This window comes from Leptosomus discolor, chromosome 5 (genome assembly GCF_034619465.1).
Source record: "Leptosomus discolor isolate bLepDis1 chromosome 5, bLepDis1.hap2, whole genome shotgun sequence".
Taxonomy (NCBI): Eukaryota; Metazoa; Chordata; class Aves; order Leptosomiformes; family Leptosomidae; genus Leptosomus; species Leptosomus discolor.
Genome location: NC_141395.1, coordinates 28,228,964 through 28,253,201, shown reverse-complemented (window position 1 = coordinate 28,253,201; position 24,238 = coordinate 28,228,964). Strand labels below are relative to the sequence as shown.

Here is a 24,238-nt window from a genome sequence, read left to right as displayed (position 1 = left end):
ATAAAGGTTTATGGTTGAGTTAATGAGTTGCTTTTTTAAACTATAAATTACAGTTTCTTCAAACGTATGATAAAATAAAAAGTCAACTCTTGCTGATTTCATAATGCACAGGTGCCTAGCATCACTTTTAGGAACTTAGTAGTATTTAAAGCCTTGGGTTTTAGTGATAATTTACTTCTACAGATGAAAATGCTTAATGTTAAGGAAGAGGAAAAATATTTTAGAATTCTAGGTGTGGTTGATGTTTAAATGATTTTAGGTATCATGGGAGTGTTTGTTTTAAATAGAATGCCCATCTGATTTAACCTTCCTAAGCTATTTGACACCATCGTTATGGTGAATAAAAAGCCATAGTTCCCTATAGACTAGTAAAGACCTATGTTCCTAGGTAATTGCGTTCCCAGATAATGTTTCAAGCTCACACCGTTTCTGATCGTGTCAACTTACTGGTTCATTTTATTGAAAAGAATTATTTTTCTCCCAAGGCAGAAAAATAATTTTTGTCCTGTCTAGCTGATGTTTTTTCCAGTGCATAGTATGATCACAGGTGTGAGGGAGCAAAAGCTGTTAAGTAAGAGTACAGTAAGTAGCATAGGGAATGCACTTTAGCAGTTAATAGGAATATTAGTAATTTACTGAGAAGTGGGAAACTTAAACTCTGTGGATTTCAGAATGGCTGAATCTTGATTTTTACAAGAAAAGCAACCATCTAAACATATGGTAAAGAGACCATGAATTACATTCACACAAGAATGCAGTGCAGAACTAAATGTCTGTGGCATGCTGAGAGTCGTTGTGATGGGCTGTGCTACTTTTGCTCTGAGAAAAATCTTAATTTTTCTTTTTGAAGGAGATTGATTCTTTTGATAGTGATTTGTTTGTTTATTTAATATGTTTATTGTTCTAGAGATTTTTAAGTAACTATGATGCTTTTAACTATTAGCCACAACAAACATCCACAATTTAAGATTTCTAAAATCTGAAACCTGCATATGGCATCTTAAAAAGAGTGGTTGCTTGTTTAGCTGTGTATTTCAAATCACTGTCAACAGAACCATCAACAGTCTCCAGAAATTAAAAAACAGTATTGCTAATGTTACAATATATGGATTTCGTTAATATCAGCAAATACAATACATTTAGATTATCTGAATTTCCAGTTGTAACAAAAATAGGTTACTTAGAAGAGCATCAAAGAAAATAATGCTTGTTTGCTTTTTGTGTCTTAAAATACTTAGAGGAGAAATACAGCCTGGATTTAGTAAAGATAAAGGGAGAGTTCAAGCTACTTACTTATTGCAAATGGATGTAATAGTTTAAAAGGCTTCCAAACCAATGCACAGTGTGGAATCCTATTTATAGGATTACTTTCCATACTTGGTGTGCTGTTAAATTCTGATACTTCTCAGTGTGCTGTTCGTGATTTATGTTGATCAACCAAAAATCTGTTGGTTATACTTGTACACTCTTGTTGAATGTGTGTTGTCCAAATCTATGTAAATACATGATATGCTAAAATGTTTGGTGGCAATGCACAAGGCTACTTACAGTATGGAAGAACAGATGAATGCTAAATGTGTCTATACAAAATACATACCTCCAGTACATTCTTTTGGAGTAAATGGCAGTTGTATTTCTAAATGTTATATCTAGTAGCTCTTTTTGTCTTAAAAAATAAGTCTTCATTATCGCTAAGAAATAGTTGAGGATTTATAGGTGGGTAAATCAGCATTTCAGTTTGTATTTTAAAGTATGGTGGCCTCAAAATTAAATCCACTAAAACCGGACTCAAGTTTGTGTTAACTGGAATTGTGTGTGTTGTGTCCTCCTAGGAGGAACAGGCTGCTAAACTCAAAGCTGAGAAGATTAAGGTTGCGTTAGAGAAGATTAAAGAGGCACAAGTGAAAAAGGTAAGTTATTTATACTGGTTTGTAAGGTCTTTATTTTATACTTTTTCACCTGGAAAATGCAGGCAAAATTTTTCTTATTTGTGCCTATTATCCTTAAGTTGCCCTAAATAACATAGGAACACTGTACTGTTCTGATCTTGAGTGATATGTACTTTCTCATCTAGACTGGACCTAATCAAGAAAATCCTAGCATATAGAATAAGATTATGTTTTTCTTAAGGAATAGCTTATTTTGCCACTAGTGCACGTTGAGAAGACTTTGCCAACTTCCACCCAGAGCTGAAATGAAGGTCCAGCCTCCTGGGATTGTCTTTGTATATTAAGCAAGCACAGATTTAAAATTGGGTCTCTTTTCTTTACAGACCCCTTCCTATTATGTATAGGAGGATTTTCCAGTGATAAATGTAATACATGTGTTCCAGACTATAGACAGGGGTTACCAAGTGGAGAAAGTCTACTGACATTACTTGATGCATTATCAGAGAATATTAAATGTTTGCTTGAAGTTAGAATTCTTATTTTACATTTGGAGTTTTTCAGTAGCTTAAAATGCCTTTTGCGTTTAGTGTTTATATATCAAAAGCTAAAATATTGTCCTGGCTGGAAGATGGGAATTAACAAACCAAGCAGTGTATTACAGCTAGTACACTTTAACTTTTCCAGCTGAACAAGGTGTAAAGAAAGGAAGCATAATGATTGGCAAGAAGAATCTGTTGTCTTCAGTTTTTTGATAGGTTAAAAAGAGGCTTCATTTCTCATTCTCCACAGTGACCTCTTTATAATGCCTATGAAAATCCATTGTGTTGTAAAAGCAGATTTCTTTCACGCTAATGCTTCATACTCCCAGAAAAAGAAAGTTTAGTGTAGGCATATTGTTTACATAATTAGCATTTTATTAAATGTGGAGGAAGTGGGCAGACAGCTTGAATTGCGTATCTGAAAAATTCTGGTTCTGTATAAGATTGTGCAGAACTCTATAGCTATAGTTTGTTCCACTGGATATGTGAGACAAATTGCCGCAAAGACACTTTATTAATTGGAATAGGACACTTGGCAGGAGGGATTTTTTTTTTCCTCCTTAACACACAACTAAAGCACGTTGTGATTGTATTGGGAAGACCACTATATTTACTCTCTTATATTGAAGGAGAACAATATCTTGTTAAGTGTCCACGGTACAAATGTCTAACCATCATTTATGGCTTTTTACATTTTGAGGGAGTATTTTGATTGAACGTGTTTTCTGCTATTTTAACAAAATCTCAGAAAAAGATATGCGATCTTAAAAACATGTTTTTATTTGAGATGTGGGAGATTAATCCTCCTTCTTGTTTTCCTAATTTTCTGCTTAATAGTTGGTGATCAGAGTCCATATGTCTGATGACAGCTCAAAAACAATGATGGTGGATGAGAGGCAGACAGTGAGACAAGTATTAGACAATCTGATGGACAAATCGCATTGTGGTTACAGTTCAGACTGGTCATTGGTGGAAACCATCTCTGAATTGCAAATGGGTAAGTAATAGTTACAAACATTTATAATTCTTGTCTCAGAATGATTTAAATTCTTGTCTTCATAATGTTCATCATCCTGTTCATTCAAGTAGTAAGTGTTCATTAGTGTAGTAAAGCTCATGAATGACATTGTTTCAGAATGATCTGGAAATGTTTTCTTCTTCCATATTAAAAGCGTGTCTAAATTCTAAGGTGTGATATAGGAATGTTACTAATGTCTGGTCACTAAGCCTCTTGGTTTTGATGCATTCCTAACAGAAGAAAGAGGTGAGGAATAAAAATTTACCGTGCATCTTCCTCTTTGTAAATAGTATTTTGTACTAATTCTAATAGTTCTTATTACAAAAAGTTGTCTACTTTTTTTCTGTTAAGTATTTTAATGCAATTGGCAATTTGGCTCTAAGGCTCCTTTGTGCTGCGTTGCAGGTACCACAACGTAAATTGTTCATTTAGCCAAAGGGTATAGCCTCTGAATGGAGAAGGGGAAATGATAGAAAAACAATATTACTGTCTCCATTGTCAGAGAGGAATTATATCAGAGAGCTGTTAAGCACCTTACCTGTTGACTAAAGAAAAGCCCAGAACTGAACCCAAATATCTTGATTTCAAATTAAAATGCAAGTTAATATTTCCTCTCTCTTTTGGTGAAGCCTTTTCTATTTCAGGCAGTGTAGCATGTTAACTGTGCTTATTGTTATACAAAAAAGGCCATTGTAGGATGACGAGGTATACTTTGAATCTTCTACCTTTCATATAAAAAATAACTTCTTACTAGGCTCAAAACCTTAAACTTTTATTAAATGAAATCTTAAAAGTTGCCCAATTTTGAAACTGGAAAAATTTGCACAAATTCTGTGTAAAACCAAATTAGGTATATAAAAACAAAAGGTGTAATTCTGTAACATTTTACCAATAAGAACAGTATGAGTAAATAACCTTATTAGTTCTGCAGTAGTTCTATGTTTCTATCACTGAAAAATCTCTGAATGTGTACGTAGTAGGATCCTGATCTCAAGGTTCAACCAGGGGTCTTTCCCATCCTAGATTTGCTTTCATAAGACACTTACATTCCCTGTGCAGCCTGGAAAGAATAAAGGAAAATAATACTGGAAAAATATTTTCAACTTCTGTTAGAAACGAAGAGGTAGGCTGCAGACAGAAAGGTAAACTGGTATTTATCCAAATTAAGTGTGACTAAACTAAGATTATTTTGAAATGAAACCAGGGTTAATAAATCCCTATTGTTGGTTGTTTTGCAAGTGTATGCGTGCCCTAATGTATGGGCGCAGTGATGTACTGGGAATGACAGAACTGACTGCTGTATTGACAGAGTTTCAAGCTAAAGAAAAACATTGATTATAATTACAGAATTTTAACTTCAGACTACAACATGATGAGAGGGATGCAAAAGGGTAGAATTCAGTTTCCTCTCTCATTTCTTAGTTTGGCTTTCCTTGATCCTTGGTAGGGCATCTGTTAGGTAGTTTTTTGTAGGCTTCACGTGTGGCTTTTTTTTAAAGACAATCCAAAATGCGACCTATTTGATTCATATTTTTCATAGTGGAACTCGAAAAACAGATTAAAAAACGTTTACAACAAAGCCCTCATCCTATGTACCATTTTGTGTTGTGTTATTTTGCCAGTGGTTCATCTTTTGAAACATTTTTTCTGGCAATGAGTATGTAAGAGGAAAGAGCTCCCTTATAATGTTTTCCTTTAGAGAGACACAGAAGACCTATCTACCTTCACAGTGTATTTTACCACGTTGTCTTGTCAGGTGATTGCTCGTTAATTGCACAATTCAATAAAATGCAGTTAAAGCTTTAAGCTAACAAACTGTGAAGAAAGATGTGAGGCCTGTAGAGTTCCTGATTGTCTTTGCATTTTATGTGGTCTGCTTCAAATGTGTAACTAGTTTTTGAGGAGTCTGATTTGGGTACTTGAAGTAGAAGGCCGCGTGTTACTATCTAATGGTTTAAACCAGGAGCTTTATTTGTACTTTAAGCAGAACTCAGTGATGATGTTTTCCAAATGCAGAGTGAAATGGTTTGCCCAGTTTTACCTTGCAAATTTGTGACAGAAACAACTCTGGAAGGCTTCTTTTGGATGGGACAAAGGTTGTTTTCACTTTTCTAGTTAGAGGAGGGTACCTATGTGAAGTAACTGTGAGTTACAATGTTTCCATTTTCGCGAGTGTGTTTAATGATAAGAAAGTTGCATTATATGCAGGTTTGCATGCTGTAGGTACATACGCACTCAGTGAGTAAGTTTCGTGTTTCAGTTCAGTTGTTGTTCTTGTAGTAACAGCTGATATATTTAGAAAGCTGTCCACTTTCACTAATGAGGCTGCTGTCAGATTTAAGCTTTTGTATCCCAATCCTCTGAAGTCTTTTTGTTTTGTTCTTCTGTTAGGTAACACCTTTTTTACTTTCTGGGAAGACAGTATTGCTGTGTTGCTGATAGAGCTTGATGGAAGTTGTGAGTTGTAACTCAAAAGCTTCTTACAAAGATTTCACTGAGACATCAGTAATGTGTTGTCATCTCAAACCTTAATTCATTCCCTGCAGATGACGTTTTTGTTGCATTCACTCTGCTTAATATTCTTAATTACCAAAGATGTTGAGATGTCATCTTACCTCTCATTCATCATCATGATAGTTCCTAGGTCTCAATGTGATCAGTGCCATATACCCTCTGTAAAAATGTGGCGTAATTGATGTTGTGGGAAAAAACGTGTTCCACTTCCAGATGCAATTGAAAGGTCAAGCAAGTCCCAAAGGGTTCAGATAGAAATAATTTCCTGAAATGCCACTGTGTGGCCTGTGTGAAGAGGCAACAAATTGCAGAAAGAAAAATTCTACTTCAGTGTCTTTGAAAGGAGGAAAAAGCTGGTCTAGTGGTTTCCCAAAGATGTATTCATCCTTATTTATTTTAGAATAAGGGGGTTTGGATATTTCTCTACCATTTCGGTAAATTTTAGTCTTTTTTTCTTCCTCTCTTTTGCCTATTTTCAGTATCTTACACTAGTAATAACTATTTCAGAGTCAAAGCTCAGTGTTCTCAGAAGCCATTCTTGAGACATCATTTATTCAGCAAGATACACTGTAAGAAATAGTGTCAGTTTTCAGGCGGCTTCTACAATACCCCCACTAACCATGGGTATTCTGCGTTTCAGAACCATTTTGTTTTCCCTCTGTTCATTGTCTGTTACTTTGATACTTTGAGTGAGATAGTGATTGGGGATGTAGAAACAAATTCAGTGCTGAAAAAGCTACCTCCAAGGCTTGTGTGGACCGGAGTACATATGAAGTACATAAGAAGGTGATAACCTTCTTATTTGTACTCATACCATTTGAAATTATTTGAGTCTGCTGTGTTCATGTGGGATGGTGGGCTTTGTCAGGTTAAAAAAATGAGAAACACTTCATATATTGATGGAAATATAAGCCTGAAGAGACAGAAGAGAGAGTGTTGAGTGAGTGTATGTGTAAAATTAAACCAGGCACGTCTGAAAGTTGACCAAGTTATTTTAGTTTCTTAGTGTAAACTTCTTCCCCATTTTAGTAGACCTTGAACTTTATTTTCTCTAGGTATATGCCTTGTCTCCCAGACTTGACTACAGAGTAGTTTCTATCACAAAATGTGACAGATTCAAATGTATTTGCTCTCTTGTTATTGCTGCAGAAAGGATCTTTGAAGATCATGAAAACTTAGTTGAAAATCTTCTGAACTGGACAAGGGATAGTCAAAACAAACTAATGTTTGTGGAACGTATAGAGAAATACGCACTTTTCAAGAATCCCCAGGTGAGCATGAGATTCATGTTGAATGTGTGTGTACGTGTACGCATGCATGTCTGATGCAGTTTCTTACTTTTTTTGCCAGTATGCATTTCCATACTTTTATTTGGATACTTGTGTATGTATTAAAATGCCAGACAACTTTACATTTCAGCACCATGTACATCCACATTGTGGTTGGCACAAAATGAAGTCCCTAGCAGAAAACCATGAGCTGAAGCAATCCATTTGCCAATGCGTTTGTGGGTAATTTTAATGGAGATGAAGGCAAGCAGTTTCGTGGCATTTACACCAATAATTAGTGCTGTTCAAACATGTAAATATGCAAGAAAGGTGTTGACAGATACTGCTGGTAGTAATGACGCTCTGCTGTGCATTCTGACGTTGCTGGCAAGAAGGGGAAGAGAAAATCCAACAGAACATCTGCTCCATGGTCAAATGGCAAGTGAAAAGAGAACACGTGTCCCTCCCTGTAGAAGTTGGGACCTGCCTCTATTCACCTGTGTTTGCTGTTCCCTGGCTAGGGAACCAAAGGCCCTTCTTCTCTCTCAGATGACCTCAAAGGCCTCTCTTCTGTCATGTGGTGGCTATAGACGTGATATCCAGCAGCATGTAAGGGAGTGGAGGAAAAGAAATAGAAAAGTGGAAGGTGGCTCTTTGAAGAATTTGAATTGAAAAGAACCGGATATAATATCACTTGATCTTTCTCTTGACTCTTACCTAGCACGTTCCCTTTTGGGGTCATAGATTATTTTTATATCCGTATGGCATTTGTTTGGTAAATTCATAGTTAGGTTATTTTTAAAAAGACAAGGAGTATGGAGTAATTCTTCATGAAAAATAAGTATTTTTATTCAGCAAAACTGTCAGGGCAAGGTGGAAAGAAGTACATTGCTTCTGTGTGTGCTTCTTTGAACACATAGATAATGGCAGTATGTAAAAGGTTTAAAGATCTCTCGGTTTTTTAATATTTTTATTGTGAGCTTTTCAAGTTCATAGTGTTTCAATTTCTGGGTACATTGTACCAGGCAGCTGCTTGTTTTATGGAAAGCCAGGACAATGTTGTTAGGAGGCTGTTACTTGAGAGAGAGAGACTTAAGATAAGAGCATGGACTGATTGATATTTCTGGAAGAGGTCATTATAACTTAGTTCTGTGTATTATTTAGCAGTCTTATGGATAGTTTGAATTGGAATACAAAGTTTTGTTCAGTTAATGTATTGTTCTTCAATAATAGCTGGTTTTTTTCTTACTCCTACAGAAAGGTAAATGAGAAATGTTATTCGGCTTGATTTCAGAATGCCTATAGAAGTATTAAGCTTTCTCTTCTTACAGAACTATCTTCTGGGGAAGAAAGAAACCTCTGAGATGGCAGACAGAAATAAAGAGGTGCTGCTAGAGGTAAGACTGCCAAAACTAAAAGGGCACAGTGGTCACTTCAGAGCTTGAACCTGAACCTAAACCCTAAAAGGTTATGGTGATTGAAGGTGATGGATGGATGGAATGTAATTCTGGAACAACTGTGAATGGAATGTATTACATTTGAGATAAATGATACATGTGAGATTAATGTTACCCTGTTTCAGATGTGATCAGTTAAGAGAAATGTGTCTTCATTTCATTTAATAACTAAAATACATGCTTAGTGATAATTAAAATGAGGTAACCTGTAACCGTGGCTAAAACTAGTTGAAAGTTGCGTAGCTGTCACCTGTTTTTTTCACCTGTTTTTTTACCTGTGAGATTTTTTTTATTAGTACTCACCAAACTGGTATTTTTCGACAAAATTCTATAGCATTGGTTCAGTGACTGGTCTATATTAATATTTTAAATTTTGTAAGTAAGCAAATTAGTTAAAATTTGTTTCAATTACATTTTAAAATAAACAACCAAATATTAAATTTAGAAAATGAGTGCCAGAAAAGGAAGTCAATTAATATCAAACACATTAAATAGTTTATAGAGCTAAGGACAAAATAAAAAGTGTGGCTCAAGTAAAGCAAACAGTAAACATAGCTTCCATAAGCTGAAAACTGAATGATTTTGTGACATTTTTGTAGAGACATACCATGTCTTTTGTAGACATACCCACATCAAGTGTAAGAGCTTCCACTTGATTTCCAGAATAATGGTTATGATTTCAGTAGTTACATGAAAGTAAATGTTTTGAGTATTTAATTTTGGATTATACTTAATACAATTTAACTTATAAGCAGCATATGCATGCTCTAAGTATATTACTAATATGGGTTTTAGCAAGTGATCACGTGAATACTGTGGATCAAAAAGATGCTTGAAGCCATGACATGCAGGGAGTTGTAATTCTATCCAATTCTTTCTGTCTTCTAGGATTACTTATAAATCTCTGTGCTGCATATTAATTTGGAGTGTATTTAAAGCATTTGTTTTCCTCTTTTAGGTCTTTATAAATGGAACCTTAACAGAAGTTGTAGTGTTGGCAGTTGGTAGCCACAAAGTACACATGGAATGAATTATAGATGTATCTGATGGATATGTAATTCGGTTTTGTGTATACTTAGACTTATGAGGCTTTATCTATAAGGTGACCTTGTGACTTTAAAGCCATTAAAGCCAGTGGGGGATCTGTTACTGGTAACCAGTGGTTAGAAAATCTTTACAGTAGCTGCTAATGTTTTTGTTATCATTCTTATGCTAAGAAAATGCTAAGATCCCCTGTTGTCCTTGTCTGAATTACCTAATAGCTTCTAAAATTAACCTCTAATTCACATCACTTTGGGGGAAAAAAGGGCTGTCCCTGTTATGTGTGCATTCCTTAGATAAAGAATTCCAGAATTTCCGTCATTAAAAACAAACCACTGCATGCTGTATGTTTGGTCTGTTTCTATTTTCCCAAATCACTCTGTTTATTGGCAGGAATGTTTCTGTGGAAGTTCTGTAACCGTGCCAGAGATTGAGGGAGTTCTGTGGCTGAAAGAGGATGGTAAGAAGTCTTGGAAGAAACGTTACTTTCTTCTTCGAGCTTCTGGAATCTACTATGTCCCTAAAGGGAAGGCAAAGGTATGCTATTTTAAAGCAATTTCCCTGAATTGTTCGTTGCTGATAAATCATGCACATAAGTCAGCCTTAAATTTTGGCTTAGCTGTGCCTTGCCTAGTGACACATCCCTTAATTAAATTGCAGCTTTGTCATGGAAATAGTATGTAAATTACTGCGGTAGCACTTGATGGGAAGGTTGTAACCCCAAATTTAAAAATACAAGCGTCAAGTGTCTTTTTTTTGAGTGAGCTTGAGATTAGGCATTTAGAAACATTCGATGAAAAATGATTGGTTGAGTTAAGAGGCTATCTTTTCTCAAGCAGAATTCAAGTGAAGGACCAAATTGTACTGCAAATGCCAATCGTAAAATATCTGACCAACTCCACAATCAATCTGCATAATTTCATTGGTTTTAGTTCATATAAACGGGATTCTTTTCAGACCAATGTGTGCTGTGGCTTTTTTGAAACTGGTAAATATAATACCATTTCTTCAGTGTCACTTACTGCTGTTCTGTGTGTATTGATAATGAAAAGTAAATAGAAAGCTGCTACAAATGCGTTACAGCTTCAAGGCTGAACTACTGTGAGTTCAAGTTCACCATGAATCCATCAGTCTTGACAGCAGCAACTGATCCCCAGTACAGGAAGTCCGCTTCCCACACAGCTGGCCATGAAGAGGAAATCTGTGTCAGCACATCAGCTCCCTTAAGAGCTGAATACATCTCAGGTGTTCTTTCCGTAGACTTTTGCTTCGCTAAAACAATCTACATGCAAGATAGCCTGTTGAAATTCTGTGCCCTACAATCATTGCCAAACATCATTAGAATTTTACTCACAGTCACACTGGAATTTGGACACTTTGGTTATTACCAAGTTCAAAAGTAACCAACAGTTGTTAAAAAGTTCCTGGTCAACCAATCCTATTTACTTTCTCCTGATACCAGCTCTGTATAAACATCAGTAGTCCAGTGTAAAATGTTGCCAAAAGGCAAAATGCAGACAAAACACAAAAACCAGACTGAATCTGGAAAAGGATATCCTGCTTAAAAATGAACATCTGATGCAAGACTTTATGTATGGCTGTATCTCCTTCTTGTATTGGTAGTTCTCGAATCAGATTGAAACAAATATTTGACTATAACTAGACCTTAAATTAGTATTGGATCTTAACACTAGACTGATTTTGTCAGTGCATGTGGTTTTCTTAGATATTTTGTAAATTACTATTTTTGTATCTAATAGGTCTCACGGGATCTCGTGTGCTTTCTACAGCTAGATCATGTCAGCGTTTACTATGGACAGGACTATCGGAACAAATACAAAGCACCCACAGACTATTGTTTAGTGCTAAAGGTAACTTGTTTTGAAAAGTCTCATGCTGAAAAGAGAAAATAAGGAGCTTGAAACATTTCCACACTAATCTTAGTCCCTTATGTTAACCACACTTCCTACTTGTGAGCAAGAGCTGATTAACACAATATTAACCTTGGGAGAGATTATAATTTAGAATACACTTCCTATGGTAATATAACAATTGGAAAGCTATGCCTGTCAATTTTCAGGGCAAATATCTGAATTATCTTCATTCTGCGCAAGATAAATCTAAATTGCTCCAAGTTACAGAGACAATGAGAAAGCTGTGCTTAACTACATTTTCTGTGTAGTTGTAGTGAGCCTCCTTGACAGAAACATGGTAAAAAAAAAAAAAGAGAAAATGCCACATGGGGACTAGCACAGAGGGAGGAAATGGCTATGAATCACTTTCTTCCCCATCAAGCTGACAGATTTCCTCCACTTGCCAGAAGATCAGTGTGGATTGCATGATGGGGGAGGAAAAAAGATCAGAGAGCAGCAGCAGAATGGCTTTACTGGATTCATCTAGCACACTAGGTTTCTCTGACAGTGGCCTTGCTTTATAAGCTGCACAATTAGAAGTACAGGACAGTCTTGCAGAGATACTTCCACAGAATAGTTTTTCAGCATTTACAAATTTAGGGAGCCAGGGAGTGGATCTTGGCTCTTTAATAGCCCTAGGTGCATTCTTAGTCTTAGATTTATGCCCTGTCTCTTTTGGGATTCCAAGAAACTTTTAGAATGCTGCAGCAGTTGGGTACACCTTGTACACTCTTTTACTTGTTCTGAACCATGAGTTGCTTTCCATTTACGTTTCGTCTAGTTCTTGTATAGGAAGGGAACAGTTAGTGAACAATTGTTGCCTGTTCTCCATGCTCCTTATGACTTTGTAAATGTTTTCATATTACCCTGAATTGTCTTACTTCTAGGCTGATCAGTCCCAGGCTATTTAATTGTTCATCATACTATAAAACATAACACTAGACTCTTTTTTGGGGGGTGGTTGTTTTTTTTTTTTTTTAATTTGGCAACTCTATACCTTACAACAGTTCAGGTTCAGTGAGATAATACCCTTTGAAACAGTAACTTCAGGGATTGCCATCTTCTCAGAGTGTAGGTCCAGAGTTGTGCAGAAATTGTATTAGAGAGTAAAGTCTACCCATATTGCCTAACCTGAGGGAAAGGGGATGCTGTAAAGGAATAAACTTCTGAGTATAAAGGACAGACAGAAAGAACAAGTAGAAAAAAATGTTATGAAAGCAGTGACCTGATCTTAAACTGTGAGATTAAAAAATTGAGTATTTCAAGTCATTTCAAATTGCATCAACTTATCTCCCAGTCTCTCTTGACTCCCACACAAAATGGTGTCAGTTCCTGCAGGATAGCTAGTTACAAAGCTATTTTAAAATAGGTTTTCACAGTTTTTTCACATCAAGTAAAGTGTCTTCATGGATTTGAAAATGGTGCAAGTAACAAGAGATGGTTATAGTTGCACTTAGTTTTCCTGTTATCTTCTGTGATCTGTAGCTCATGTGGTGTTGGATATGTCAGTACATTAGAATGTTTTATGTGCTTGGAGTGTGCGGCTGCCTGTCTGCTGTGTGAAAGAAAGATTTAATCTTCCAATAGACAGGGCAACATGCATTTGGGCCCACTGAGAGGTAGACACTGAATAGCAAATACAGGATATGATATTAAGGGAGAAAGCATACAGCTGAAACTTTTAAACTTGTTGACCACAGAGAGTAAACTAGACTAAGTTTTATGTAAGTAGATTTTTTTAAAAAAGTATTGCCATTCTGAGCATGAATGAAGACATGAAAATATTGAAGTCAAATTTGAATGTGTCTAAATTGTCCCTTTATTTAAGTAAATGAATAGGGTAGAGTTGGTTGTATAACTTGAAGTGAAGGTATGTTTCCAGTGTGGAACTGATGAATCACCGCATTAGTATATTAAGCAGGATTGAGTTCTGCCTTCATCAATTTGTAAAATGTTACATCGATGTTTTAAATCAGTACCAATGTATAGAAGTCATACAGGTGTTTTTTTAATAGAAATTCTGTTTTCTTCCACAAAGATTCGTGAAGTTGGGAAGTATCTCCACAACATGAACATGTTTTTGGAGAGGTGAATGGCAAATACAAACTTGAAAGGCCAATTCTCACTGAAGTCCAGAATGGATTTGTATTTACATCTTTGCTTCCCTTGTTTATCTTGAACCTTACTGTGCAAGGCAGGTTCTGTGCTATTGTTAAATATGACATTTGTATGCTAGCATATAATATTAGCTCCTTGGTCCTAAATAGTAGATTTCTGAGAGGTTCTTTTATTTCTACATAGCCAAATTTTTTAACAAGTCCAGGAAAAAGATGCCTTGTGAGCAAAGTAATTGTTTTGCTTCTATAGACTCTTCTTCAACAACTCAAGCCATACAAAAGCAGAGAAGACCAGCGTGTGTGTTTTGGCCTGAGAGGAAGGTGAAATATCAGTTGTCTCCCTCAGGCGATGAGTTAGTCCATAGAGTAGTGAAAGGAAACTCTTTACTCTTTGGCAGTCCCTTGCTTGTGTTTGGGAAAGGTTTTTACAAGGTGACACTGTTCTGACCTCTTGGCTTGAGACTATAAAGATTTCTAAGGAGCCTTACAGGTACAGAAGACTCAGTGCTGTACCTTCTACCTACCAACAAAAATACTGAAAGATACACCCTTTCTTAGTGTGTCAAACCTGAAAGTCAGTGCATGCTGGACACACTGACAATCTGTGTGTGAAGCAATCTCTACTGCCACCTCCTGAAATACCCTCAAACATTTTTAAGTGGGCTCAAATACAGACTACTATTGAAGAGCTTCCAGCATTAAGTTTGTCTGTATAGACCTCAACAGATAAATGGCTTTCCTTGCATTCCTAGCTATTAAAATATTGATGAGGGTTAACAATTTTTTTGCAGCATCCTCAGATCCAGAAGAAATCCCAGTATATCAAGTATCTTTGCTGTGATGATGTAAGAACTCTACACCAATGGATCAATGGCATCCGCATTGCTAAGGTAACCTCTTCTAGGCGGTCTTGGCACTGTTGTCATGAGTTGTTGTCATTATCTGTGAAACCATTGACAGTTACTTAGCAAAATACATGCTAAAACTAACTTCTCTATTTAACTATTCTGAACATGAGTGTACAATCTTACATATTTCATCCCTAGGAAAATTATTAGGCTTTGTTGTTACAATCATTCAGTAATTGGTCCATTTCTTCTTGTTTCTGCTGCACCTCTGTCACATGACGAAGTTCTAACTGATACAGATTTTAGCCAGGTCCCTTACAGATTTTAAAAAGAATGCTTAGGGGAAAAGAGAATTGAGAGAACAACTCTGTTTTCTGTGATCCCCAGGTTGGCTTAGTTTATTTGTTGGCTCATTTCTTGCTTGTTGCTATCTCTTCCAGCATAAATAAACCGGTTTTTCTTTCTTTCAGCAAATAAATATATATAAATATATATAAATATATAAATATAAAACTAATAAAAATTAATGTTGCCTGAGCTCCTTAACAAAGAGCCTGTGGTTTCTTCTCTGGGGAAAAAAAGGTAGAATAGAGAAGCCGGAGGTGGAGCTCAACAGCTTAAAAAGGGTACACAGCTCCTATACAGTTGTTAAATTTATTTGTCATTTTCCTTAGTATGGGAAGCAACTATACATGAATTATCAGGAAGCATTGAAGAGAACAGAATCGGCATATGACTGGGCTTCCTTGTCTAGCTCCAGTATCAAGTCAGGCTCCAGCTCATCTAGTTTGCCAGGTAATAATGTGATCTGTCTCATAAAAGAAAGATTTAATTACCTTTTTTATCATCTGTTCTCTGGAGACCTCAGGAGAGACTATTGCAGGAAATGGATTGTTTCTCCAAAGTCTTTTATGCTATGTTTAGTCTCAAACATAGGCTTTATGTTTAAGATATATATGTGTGTATATATAAAACCCTATTTTATTATATTACTTGCAGTGGTGTATGTATTTGAAACATATAGTACTTTGTTGTTCACCTCCAAAAAAGACTGTATTTCTGTTACTGAGAAGAGTAAACTTCCTTTCAAATTCCTGATGCCTCTATCTTCACCTATTTGAAAAAACAAATCAAATATATGTTTTAATGATGCATAGAGCACATATGTGTACTCTTAAACTGCTTTTGTTGACTGAAATATTTGAAATTGGAAAATGAGGAAAAAGCCTCTGCCCAAAGGCAAAGATCCAAACAATCTCTTTAGGGACAAACTTTGAAAATACTGTTTCTGTTCCTGTGTCAAACTGTGTGCCTGCAGTAATATGCTCCCGATTACCTCTGAGCAGGACTGGGACTGCTTTTTTTTTTTGTAGCACATAACAGTTTAAAAATTGATAATGGTTTATATAGCCTCATTTCACTGCAGAGCTGACTGACACTTTGCCAGGTTATTCTGAACCCTCAGGGGCAAGTTTCATTATTGAAAACAGGCTGTTGTGTGAAAGTGTTTTGTCCATCACAGATACAGGTCAGGAAGTAATGCTACTGAATTGGAAAGGTTCAGAAAGTAGCCTGTGAGAATGAGCTAAGCAAATTCAGCCTAACTGGGAAGACACCATATTTTTTCAACTGTGAGGCTCAGTTTGCCAGATATAGTGGTACATTCTTGGTTACTGACAATTTCTCCATCCAAGCTGGGTATTTTTCTGATAAAGTTTCTCTTCTTGTGAGGACCTGAGCCACAGCCCACCAGCCTGTGCGTAGATGCTCCTTTTCCTCAGGACAGCTTGGGACTACACAGAAAGTAGATGCCAGGCTGGATAACTCGGTCTGGCAGTGGCTGCTGCTGTCTTTTCGAGATACCCTGTGGATGCAGAGCATCATCTGTGTTTGCTAGTAGCAGGATGCACATCATTCCTTGCCTTCCCTTCAGGAACGGAACAGTCAGAAACAGACTACTGCCTTGGCTAGCATAGTTTGCCTGTGCTCAGCTTATGTCCCACATCTGTTTCTAAGGTGGTGCTGGGTGGGAGTGCTGGAGAGAGAAGGCTGCTTGCATTGCGTCCATGAAGTGGGGGTTTTCCCAAAGTGCAGGAGCTGTTGGCTCTTCAGTACCTATACAACTGCAGTGTGGTTTTACTTCACAGCATATCTGACACGCTGTCATCTTTGTGGAGCTTCAGCTTTGGTTAATACCAGTGACCTGTTGCACTGTTTTGTTTTCCAGACAGCAGCAGACTGGATGTGAGCTAGAGCTTATGCAGTAGTTAGTGGGAACAATGTCCTTTGGTGGGATAACATGTTTAACAAGCGTGACCAATAAATGTCACACAGAGTTGCATTATAAGCACACTGACACTGACTTTACTCTTACATTCAGAAATACATGCTAACTGTTTCTTAACTTTCTTCTAAACAGAATCTCAATCAAATCATTCTAATCAGTCTGACAGTGGAGTTTCTGACACCCAGCCAGCTGGACATGTCCGTTCGCAAAGTATTGTCAGCTCCATGTTCTCTGAGGCCTGGAAAAGAGGCACTCAACTGGAGGAATCTAGCAAGGTAACAAGAAGACTTTAGTTTGAGAACCAACGCCCAACAAAATGTATGAGAGTGTGATACCTCTTCCACCTCTGTCTTGAGTGGGATTTCTTCTCTTTTTTTACTCTGTTATTGACATATACTGCCATATAATTGTTTTTTCAGGAATCACTTTTTCAGGGATTTCAGCCCTGGAACCTTGCTTTTATTTGTGTGCACAGAAGCCCTCTGTTCTTTGAAGGCATAATACAGCCCTTCCCATAGAATCCTATTAACTAATGTTGAATAAAGACAAAATAAAAAGATCAGCTGTTAACAAGTTCAATGAAATTCTTTCACTAAGGTCTTTCTCCCATTAACTAGCCACACCTTTCCATTGTAAAGATGTGAATATCTGAGACCTGAAGGCAGGTATATCTATTTAAGAAGTAGTCCAGTAGTTTTTACATTAATGTTTTCTGTTGTATTTGGTGGAAATGGAAACAGTAACAATAGATACAGTCAAAGCAAAAGCACTAAAATTGACAGCAATTGTGGATTGAAGCAGATCTGATATCTCTTGTTGCTGATAGAGTTACAAAAGATTTTTAACCCATTGAAGCCAGAGGCTCAGGTATGTTGTCGTTTGGTTAGTTTTCTGTCCTTTCTGTGGTAGTTGGCTGGTGTAGTTCTTGGGGAACACTTCCAAGCAGAATTGCCACTTAAGCTGGTTTGTTGCCAGGCTTAAAGGAATTCCCAGGTTTCTGAACAGCCATGGTGTTAGTATTAACTGCAGCAGGTACGTGTGGAAGTACATTGACAGGATGTTATGAGAAGCTATCTTTACTCCTTTTGATTTTGGATCTTCCCCAGACCGCAGGTTCAAGCTAGAGAAGCAAGCTTTTTAAAACTAAAACCATGGGTCGCGACACCTGACATTGGTGCATCAGATAAATAACTAAAAATAAGATACGACATCACATTTTCAAATAAGAAAGCACATGTGGCACAATATGCAAACTGACATGGCTGTGTTCTTTGGGATTCATAACTTTTCTGCAGTGTCTGCTGTCTTGGAAATTGTCTGATTCTAATAGTAATGTAGTACTCAGCCCAGGAATGTAGCTTGCTAAATTGTGATCCAAATTTTTCTGTTGCATGAGTGCAACACCTGGTGCATGTTCATCAGCAGGTGGCTTGTCTATGTGTACAGGGTGCATCATTTCTGCAGGAGCGGGGTAGATGCAGAAGGGCATTTGAGACTGTCTAGCATGTATCAGACAGAGGTGGAAGAGTACTGCTGTGAGAACTGTAATGTTGTTTCCTAAAGTTGGTTTTAATGTGAAAATCTTGCTGCTGTGATCTTTTAGAAGAAAAGTTTGAAGTTTACCACAGTGGGGTCACTGTTGTTCTAATCAAGTCTATAGTGCTGCTGGCAATTGCTCATTTAAATAAACCCCAAGAATTTTTATGTTATGTGATTAAAACCATTTTAAAAATAAAATATTCAGCTGTTCCCTGTTGAGGGCCATCCATGTTTCAAGATTTCATCAATTTGAATTCCTTTCTATGCACAAATCCAAGAAAAGGTGTATTTCTCTTCCTTGTGCGTAACACAGGTGAATGGATTGCTCTAAAACTTCCAAAGAATCCAAATGAAATGAACCATGTAAAATTATAATTTGAAGCCATGTTAAAAAATTCTGCGTAAATCTGTGACAAACTTACTTTCAGTGAAACTACAGTACATGTTTTTTTATCCTGTACAGGTCTGGCCCAAGGAACTTATAAATAACTAATAAATCATACTGTCAGTGGAAAATATTAAACTATGTGGCAAGAGAGGAAACAACAGTGTTGAAAGAATTTTAATTTACATGAAAATGTAGTTGCAGTTGCAGTGATACTGAGATGTGCTGGTTTAGGCAGATTATACTCCAGTTCTTTCAGAGGTAGCTATTCAACAGTGCTCTGGTATCAAAGGAGTTTGTACGGGCAGGTTGCTGCAAGTGGCAGAATTAATGGAGACTTGTCCACCATGTTCCTTCCTCTTCTGCAACAGCTCTCTTCCCCTCGTCCCATCCCCCTCAGCATGCTGGCAGGGCAGAAGAGAGCATGGTTTGGCCCAGCAGGGAGATGACATTGAGGCTGGCCAGCCAGCCAGGATGTTGTACTGGTTGGCCAGTGGGTAACTGATCAACAAGTTAAAAATGGGTGAATTCTGTCTACTTTTCCCTCATTTACCAGGTGCCAGTAACTTCACAACAACTTCTTGAAGTTGAAAATATATTGAGATTTGTAGCAGTCTGTCATACTTGACTGAAATTTGTTAACGAATCTGAAGGCAAGTGGCGTAGGAAAACAGGATGGCAAACAGTTCCATTTCGAAAGCTTGTTTTCTTTGGAAAAACAGCTAAAAAAAAAAGCTCAGTTGTTGTTTTCAAAAATAGATACTACTCTTTTTATAGCGTTTCTGATAGTTCCAGATAGTCATGAAGATGCATGTTACAAATACGAATTTGATAGTATACACTATGTAATTTTTCAGGATGCACAGAAGGACATCATAAGTTATAAGGATAAACAAGATCAATGATCAGTTTCAAGGTTGTTCTGTAAACAAAGTGTCACTGAATATGTTTCTGTTGTGAAAATTTAAATTTGATTCTGCGGAGATGGTAGGGGCTCCCTCTCCTGACATGTACAATATTCTTTTTCCTGTCCTGAGTGTTTAATTCGCTCACTATGAAAGTTACTGTCTCCAATGGATATGAGGAAATTCCTCTCTGTTTCAAATATATCTAAGATTAAAACCCCCACATATCCTAAAATGCAGATAATCTATCCACTTAATATTTTGAAAGATTGCTGTTTGCCCAAAGAATACTTTACTCATCTGTTCACATTCTTCATAGTTGGGCATCTCATTATGTCTCACTTTGCTTGTTAGATTTTGAACATGTTATTTCAAATGGGATGCTATGAGGCAAATGAGGCATCAAAATATGCGCTCACTGTGTGTGCTTTGTGACAAATTTAAGATTCTCCAAGGTCTTGCTCCAGGGATAGCTGTTCTATCATGCCTCGGTCTCCCTCTCTGTCTGTTTTATGCCTCTTTTTATTTTTCCTGTTGCCTTTTGCTGTCTCAGGTGTCAAAACTGAAGCTCAGCACAGCTAAGGTCAGCACACCCGTGGTGCCTTATACAGGGCACAATTAAGGTCAGGTGGTGCTACTCGAAAATTTATTAACCTGGGTGATTGGGAGAATGGTAATTTACAGACTAACACTTGCAAGAGATCAAGATTCCTCTCCCGTTCTGTTATGTGAACACCTTGATTTAGCTCCAGAACTGTTGAACTCTTGCGTTCCAGACCTAATGTGACAGGTAGAGGCACACCCCATGTGTGTTGTAAACCACTGTTTGCTGTTTCTGACTCTAATCCTATTGGTTTATTGTGCGTATAGAAACTCTGTGCACCTGTGTTTAGACCAAAGCAATATGCAAACCTGCTTATACAGTGCAAATGAGCACTATTGGGCTAACTTGTGGCAAAGTATCTACTGATGAAGTATAGGTACCCAGTGTGGTCAGTTGCCACATTGGTGTTGCATTTCTAATGCATGTTTCTAATGCTGTGCACTGTGAAATTTACAACTTGGCTTATAGCCAAACCACTTTGTTTTAGGGGGACGTTTATGAATTTGAGTAATGCAATTATCTTTTTAATTTTTAACAGGAATGTAAGCTTACAATTTTAGAGAAATGATTTAACTTGAGCAAAAACCCAACGGGTGGACTAAAACATTGCCTGCTGCTTTCCCATTGCTCCTTCCCTTAGTCAGCTTTTCCCTGTCTTTCCTTTCTTTTTCTGCTTAATGTAATAGTTGCATGTATAGCTTTTCTCTCCCAAGCTAATGTTCTGCGGATTTCTAAACATTCCGTTCTGGTGAGACTTTCCTAGGAAACCTCAGTTCTCCCTCTTTTTCCTCATTTTTTTCTTTGCCAGTTTTGGATATCAAAGCATGTGGAGTGGAAGGATCTCAGTAGTACTCCTGCGTAGAGCTTCATGTGTTACAGAGCAGTTCAGGATTCCTCCATTTTGTGACACTGAACAGTGTAAAGCCTGAGCTAACCAAAGTAAAGGCTTGACAGATGCTCTGGGAGGCCGTGTATGGTTTAACTCTAGTCTTACTGAGCAGAGGAGATGTCTGCAGAGTCTCTTGCTCTGCCTGATGTCCTCTGTCATGGCCTGTCGTGCTCTGGGGGGTGCTCTGATTGGATCATTATACTCGCCCAGAGGAGGACCAGCAATTCTCACTGGGTACAGCTGCCTGCCCCACAGAAGTGACAAGGCTGGTGCATTTGCTCCCTGATATTCAGCCTAGCTTGGAGTAGACCTGACTCCGCTGGTTCTTGCCCGCTCCCCTCCCTGCCTGCCTGATCAGACTGCATGGTGCAGGCTTGTCAGTGTATGGAATTATCTCTTGCTCCATTGTTTTGCTAATACTTCCTGCATGCTGTAATCTGCCACTTAATTTTTAATGACAGGCACATTTAGACCTTGACTTTATAATCTCTTTGTCTCCTTCCCTCCCTCCCTCCCTCTATCTTTTTCTTTTTCTCTCTTTCCACTTTCACTAAAAATCCCTTCCCAATAGGCCCGAATGGAGCCTGCAGGTCGGCCCTTCATGTCTGTCGCACCTCCTGTGTCCCCACAGACGAAAGTGGCGGCCCCCTACACAGCATCGCAGCCGTCGCCCCCGCTGCCCCCACCGCCTCCCCCACCCCCTCCTCCCCCACCCCCCCCTCCCCCACCCCCACCCCCGCTCCCCAGCCAGGCTGCCCCATCTGCGGGCTCGCCCGCCACCATGTTTGTCAAGTACAGCACCATCACGAGGTTGCAGAATGCTGCCCAGCACGGTGGGCCTTTTTCCAAAGCTCCTGCTACACAGCAGGCCCCCCCGCCCCCCCCACCCTCTGGAAAGCCTCAGATACTGGTGCCCCCCAATGGGGTCATGCCGCCTCCTCCGCCTCCACCGCCTCCCCCCACACCGGGCTCGGCCATGGCGCAGCTGAAGCCCGCACCTTGTGGCCCCTCTGTGCCACAGTTCACACCGCCACCACCACCTCCCAAAATCCATCAGGTTCAAACAAATACAAGCCAAGCCACTGCCACCTCCTCATTGCCACCACCTCCTCCTCCTGTGCCTGCCCCACCGCCACCCCAGGCACCCCCAAAGCCTGTCATGGCAGCTCTCCCCCCACAGCCTAGTGGGAAGGCAGCGTCACCAGGGGTCACACACATCACCCCCCCTGTGCCAGCTCCCTTGCCCCTTGCAATAAAGAAACAACCAAGTGTCACCTCTCCCCAGGTGCCTCCACTGCCCCCAGCCCCTCCTGGCCCCACTCCCCCGCCAACATTCCCGAAGCAGCAGAGTTTCTCTGTGAAGCCTCCTCCATCGCCTCAGTCCCCCGTGCCATCGGTGGTGAAACAGATAGTTAGCCAGTTCCCACCTCCTCCCACCCCACCTGCCACTGAGCCTCAGCCTCTGAAAACCCTTCCACTGAGCGTGGCTCCACAGTCGCCTCCAGCAGTGAAGGCAAAGCCCAAATGGCAGCCCACTTCCGCTCCCTCACCAGATTTCCCACCTCCTCCACCAGAGAGCAGCCTAGTGTTTCCTCCTCCACCTCCTTCCCCAGCTTCCTCTGCAGGTTCTCCCCCCCCTGACAAATCAGGGTCTCCAGTCAAAAAGACCAGCAAGACATCAAGCCCCGGAGGGAAGAAACCACCCCCAACACCTCAGCGAAACTCTAGCATCAAGTCCAGCAGCTCCGCTGAGTACCATGAGTCCAAGAGACCTTCAGTGGACCGCCTTGTCAGCAAATTTGCACACCCACCAGAGCCATCAGGGTCTCCTTCCAAGGAGTCATCACCTCCTGCAGCCCCTCCAAAGCCAGGGAAGCTCAACCTGTCTGGGGTGAGCCTGCCCATTGTCCTTCCGCAAGGAGGGATCCTGGCCAAGGCTTCTGCTCCGGGTGTGTCTGGGAAGGAACCTGTGGTTGAATTCCCTTCACCACCATCTGATTCAGACTTTCCACCACCACCACCTGAAATAGATCTTCCTCTCCCACCAGTTGAGATCCCATCTGTGTTTTCAGGCAGCACCTCCCCAAAAGTTGCTGTTGTCAATCCCCAGCCTCAGGCGTGGTCAAAACCATCTGTGAAAAAAGCTCCACCGCCCACACGTCCCAAGCGCAACGACAGCACTCGACTGACACAGGCGGAGGTTGCAGAGCCACCAGGGTCAGCTGGCCCTCAAGTGCCCACTTCACCCAAGTCCAGCCTTAGTGTTCAGCCGGGATTCCTGGCAGACCTCAACCGGACGCTGCAGCGGAAGTCCATCACCCGGCATGGCTCCCTCTCCTCCGCGAGGATGTCCAGAACAGAGCCCACAGCCACCATGGATGACATGGCCCTGCCTCCACCTCCGCCGGAGCTGCTGGCTGACCAGCAGAAGATGAGCAGCTTTGGGGGCAGTCATATATCCGGCTATGCAACGTTACGGAGGGGTCCACCCCCTGCACCTCCCAAAAGGGATCAGAACACCAAGCTGTCGCGGGACTGGTAGTCAGTCCCCAGGGGTCGGTGCTCTCGGTGACTTGTGGGCCACTCTGTGATTGGCCAACCTGTGATCTTGCGCACTTGGAGAGAATGTGGGGGAGGTGGATGACAGCCCTATCAAAAGAGGTGATCTCAGACTGTAGCTAAGGCTATAGGTAAAGACATTCCCCGGTCACGGCTAGGCCAGAACACCTGGGGGCTTGGGGGTGTTGATATATTGTTGGGAAACATGGGTAGAGAGGCATTGACTTACTGTTTCAATTTCTTTTACCCTTCATATGGATTGGACCAAAACCCCATTTTCTTACTTTTTCTGCATTTAGGGGAGGAGGGGAAGATAATTTTTTTGTCTGTCCACGTGAGACATGTTTGTGCATGTATTATAAGTGTAGGTATATAATATATTGTGATATATTCTGTCGCAATTATAGAAGATAACCAGAATGTTTTTGTAGAACCGTATTTATTGTTTCAGTCACTATACTATTCT

At 39.4% G+C, this 24,238-nt stretch overlaps 1 protein-coding gene across 1 annotated transcript in view; it reads left to right on the top strand.

Annotated features, from left to right (window-relative positions):
• The window catches only part of RAPH1 (Ras association (RalGDS/AF-6) and pleckstrin homology domains 1), a 55,738-nt gene extending 31,983 nt beyond the window's left edge, over window positions 1-23,755 (top strand). The window contains exons 4-13 of the mRNA XM_086465799.1: window positions 1,833-1,910; window positions 3,266-3,425; window positions 7,110-7,231; window positions 8,560-8,625; window positions 10,120-10,263; window positions 11,487-11,597; window positions 14,548-14,646; window positions 15,279-15,399; window positions 17,024-17,166; window positions 21,785-23,755. Of these exons, the coding sequence (XP_086321925.1) occupies window positions 1,833-1,910; window positions 3,266-3,425; window positions 7,110-7,231; window positions 8,560-8,625; window positions 10,120-10,263; window positions 11,487-11,597; window positions 14,548-14,646; window positions 15,279-15,399; window positions 17,024-17,166; window positions 21,785-23,755 (3,015 nt within the window). The remainder of the gene's footprint in view (window positions 1-1,832; window positions 1,911-3,265; window positions 3,426-7,109; window positions 7,232-8,559; window positions 8,626-10,119; window positions 10,264-11,486; window positions 11,598-14,547; window positions 14,647-15,278; window positions 15,400-17,023; window positions 17,167-21,784) is intronic.
• Window positions 23,756-24,238: the final 483 nt, after the last annotated feature.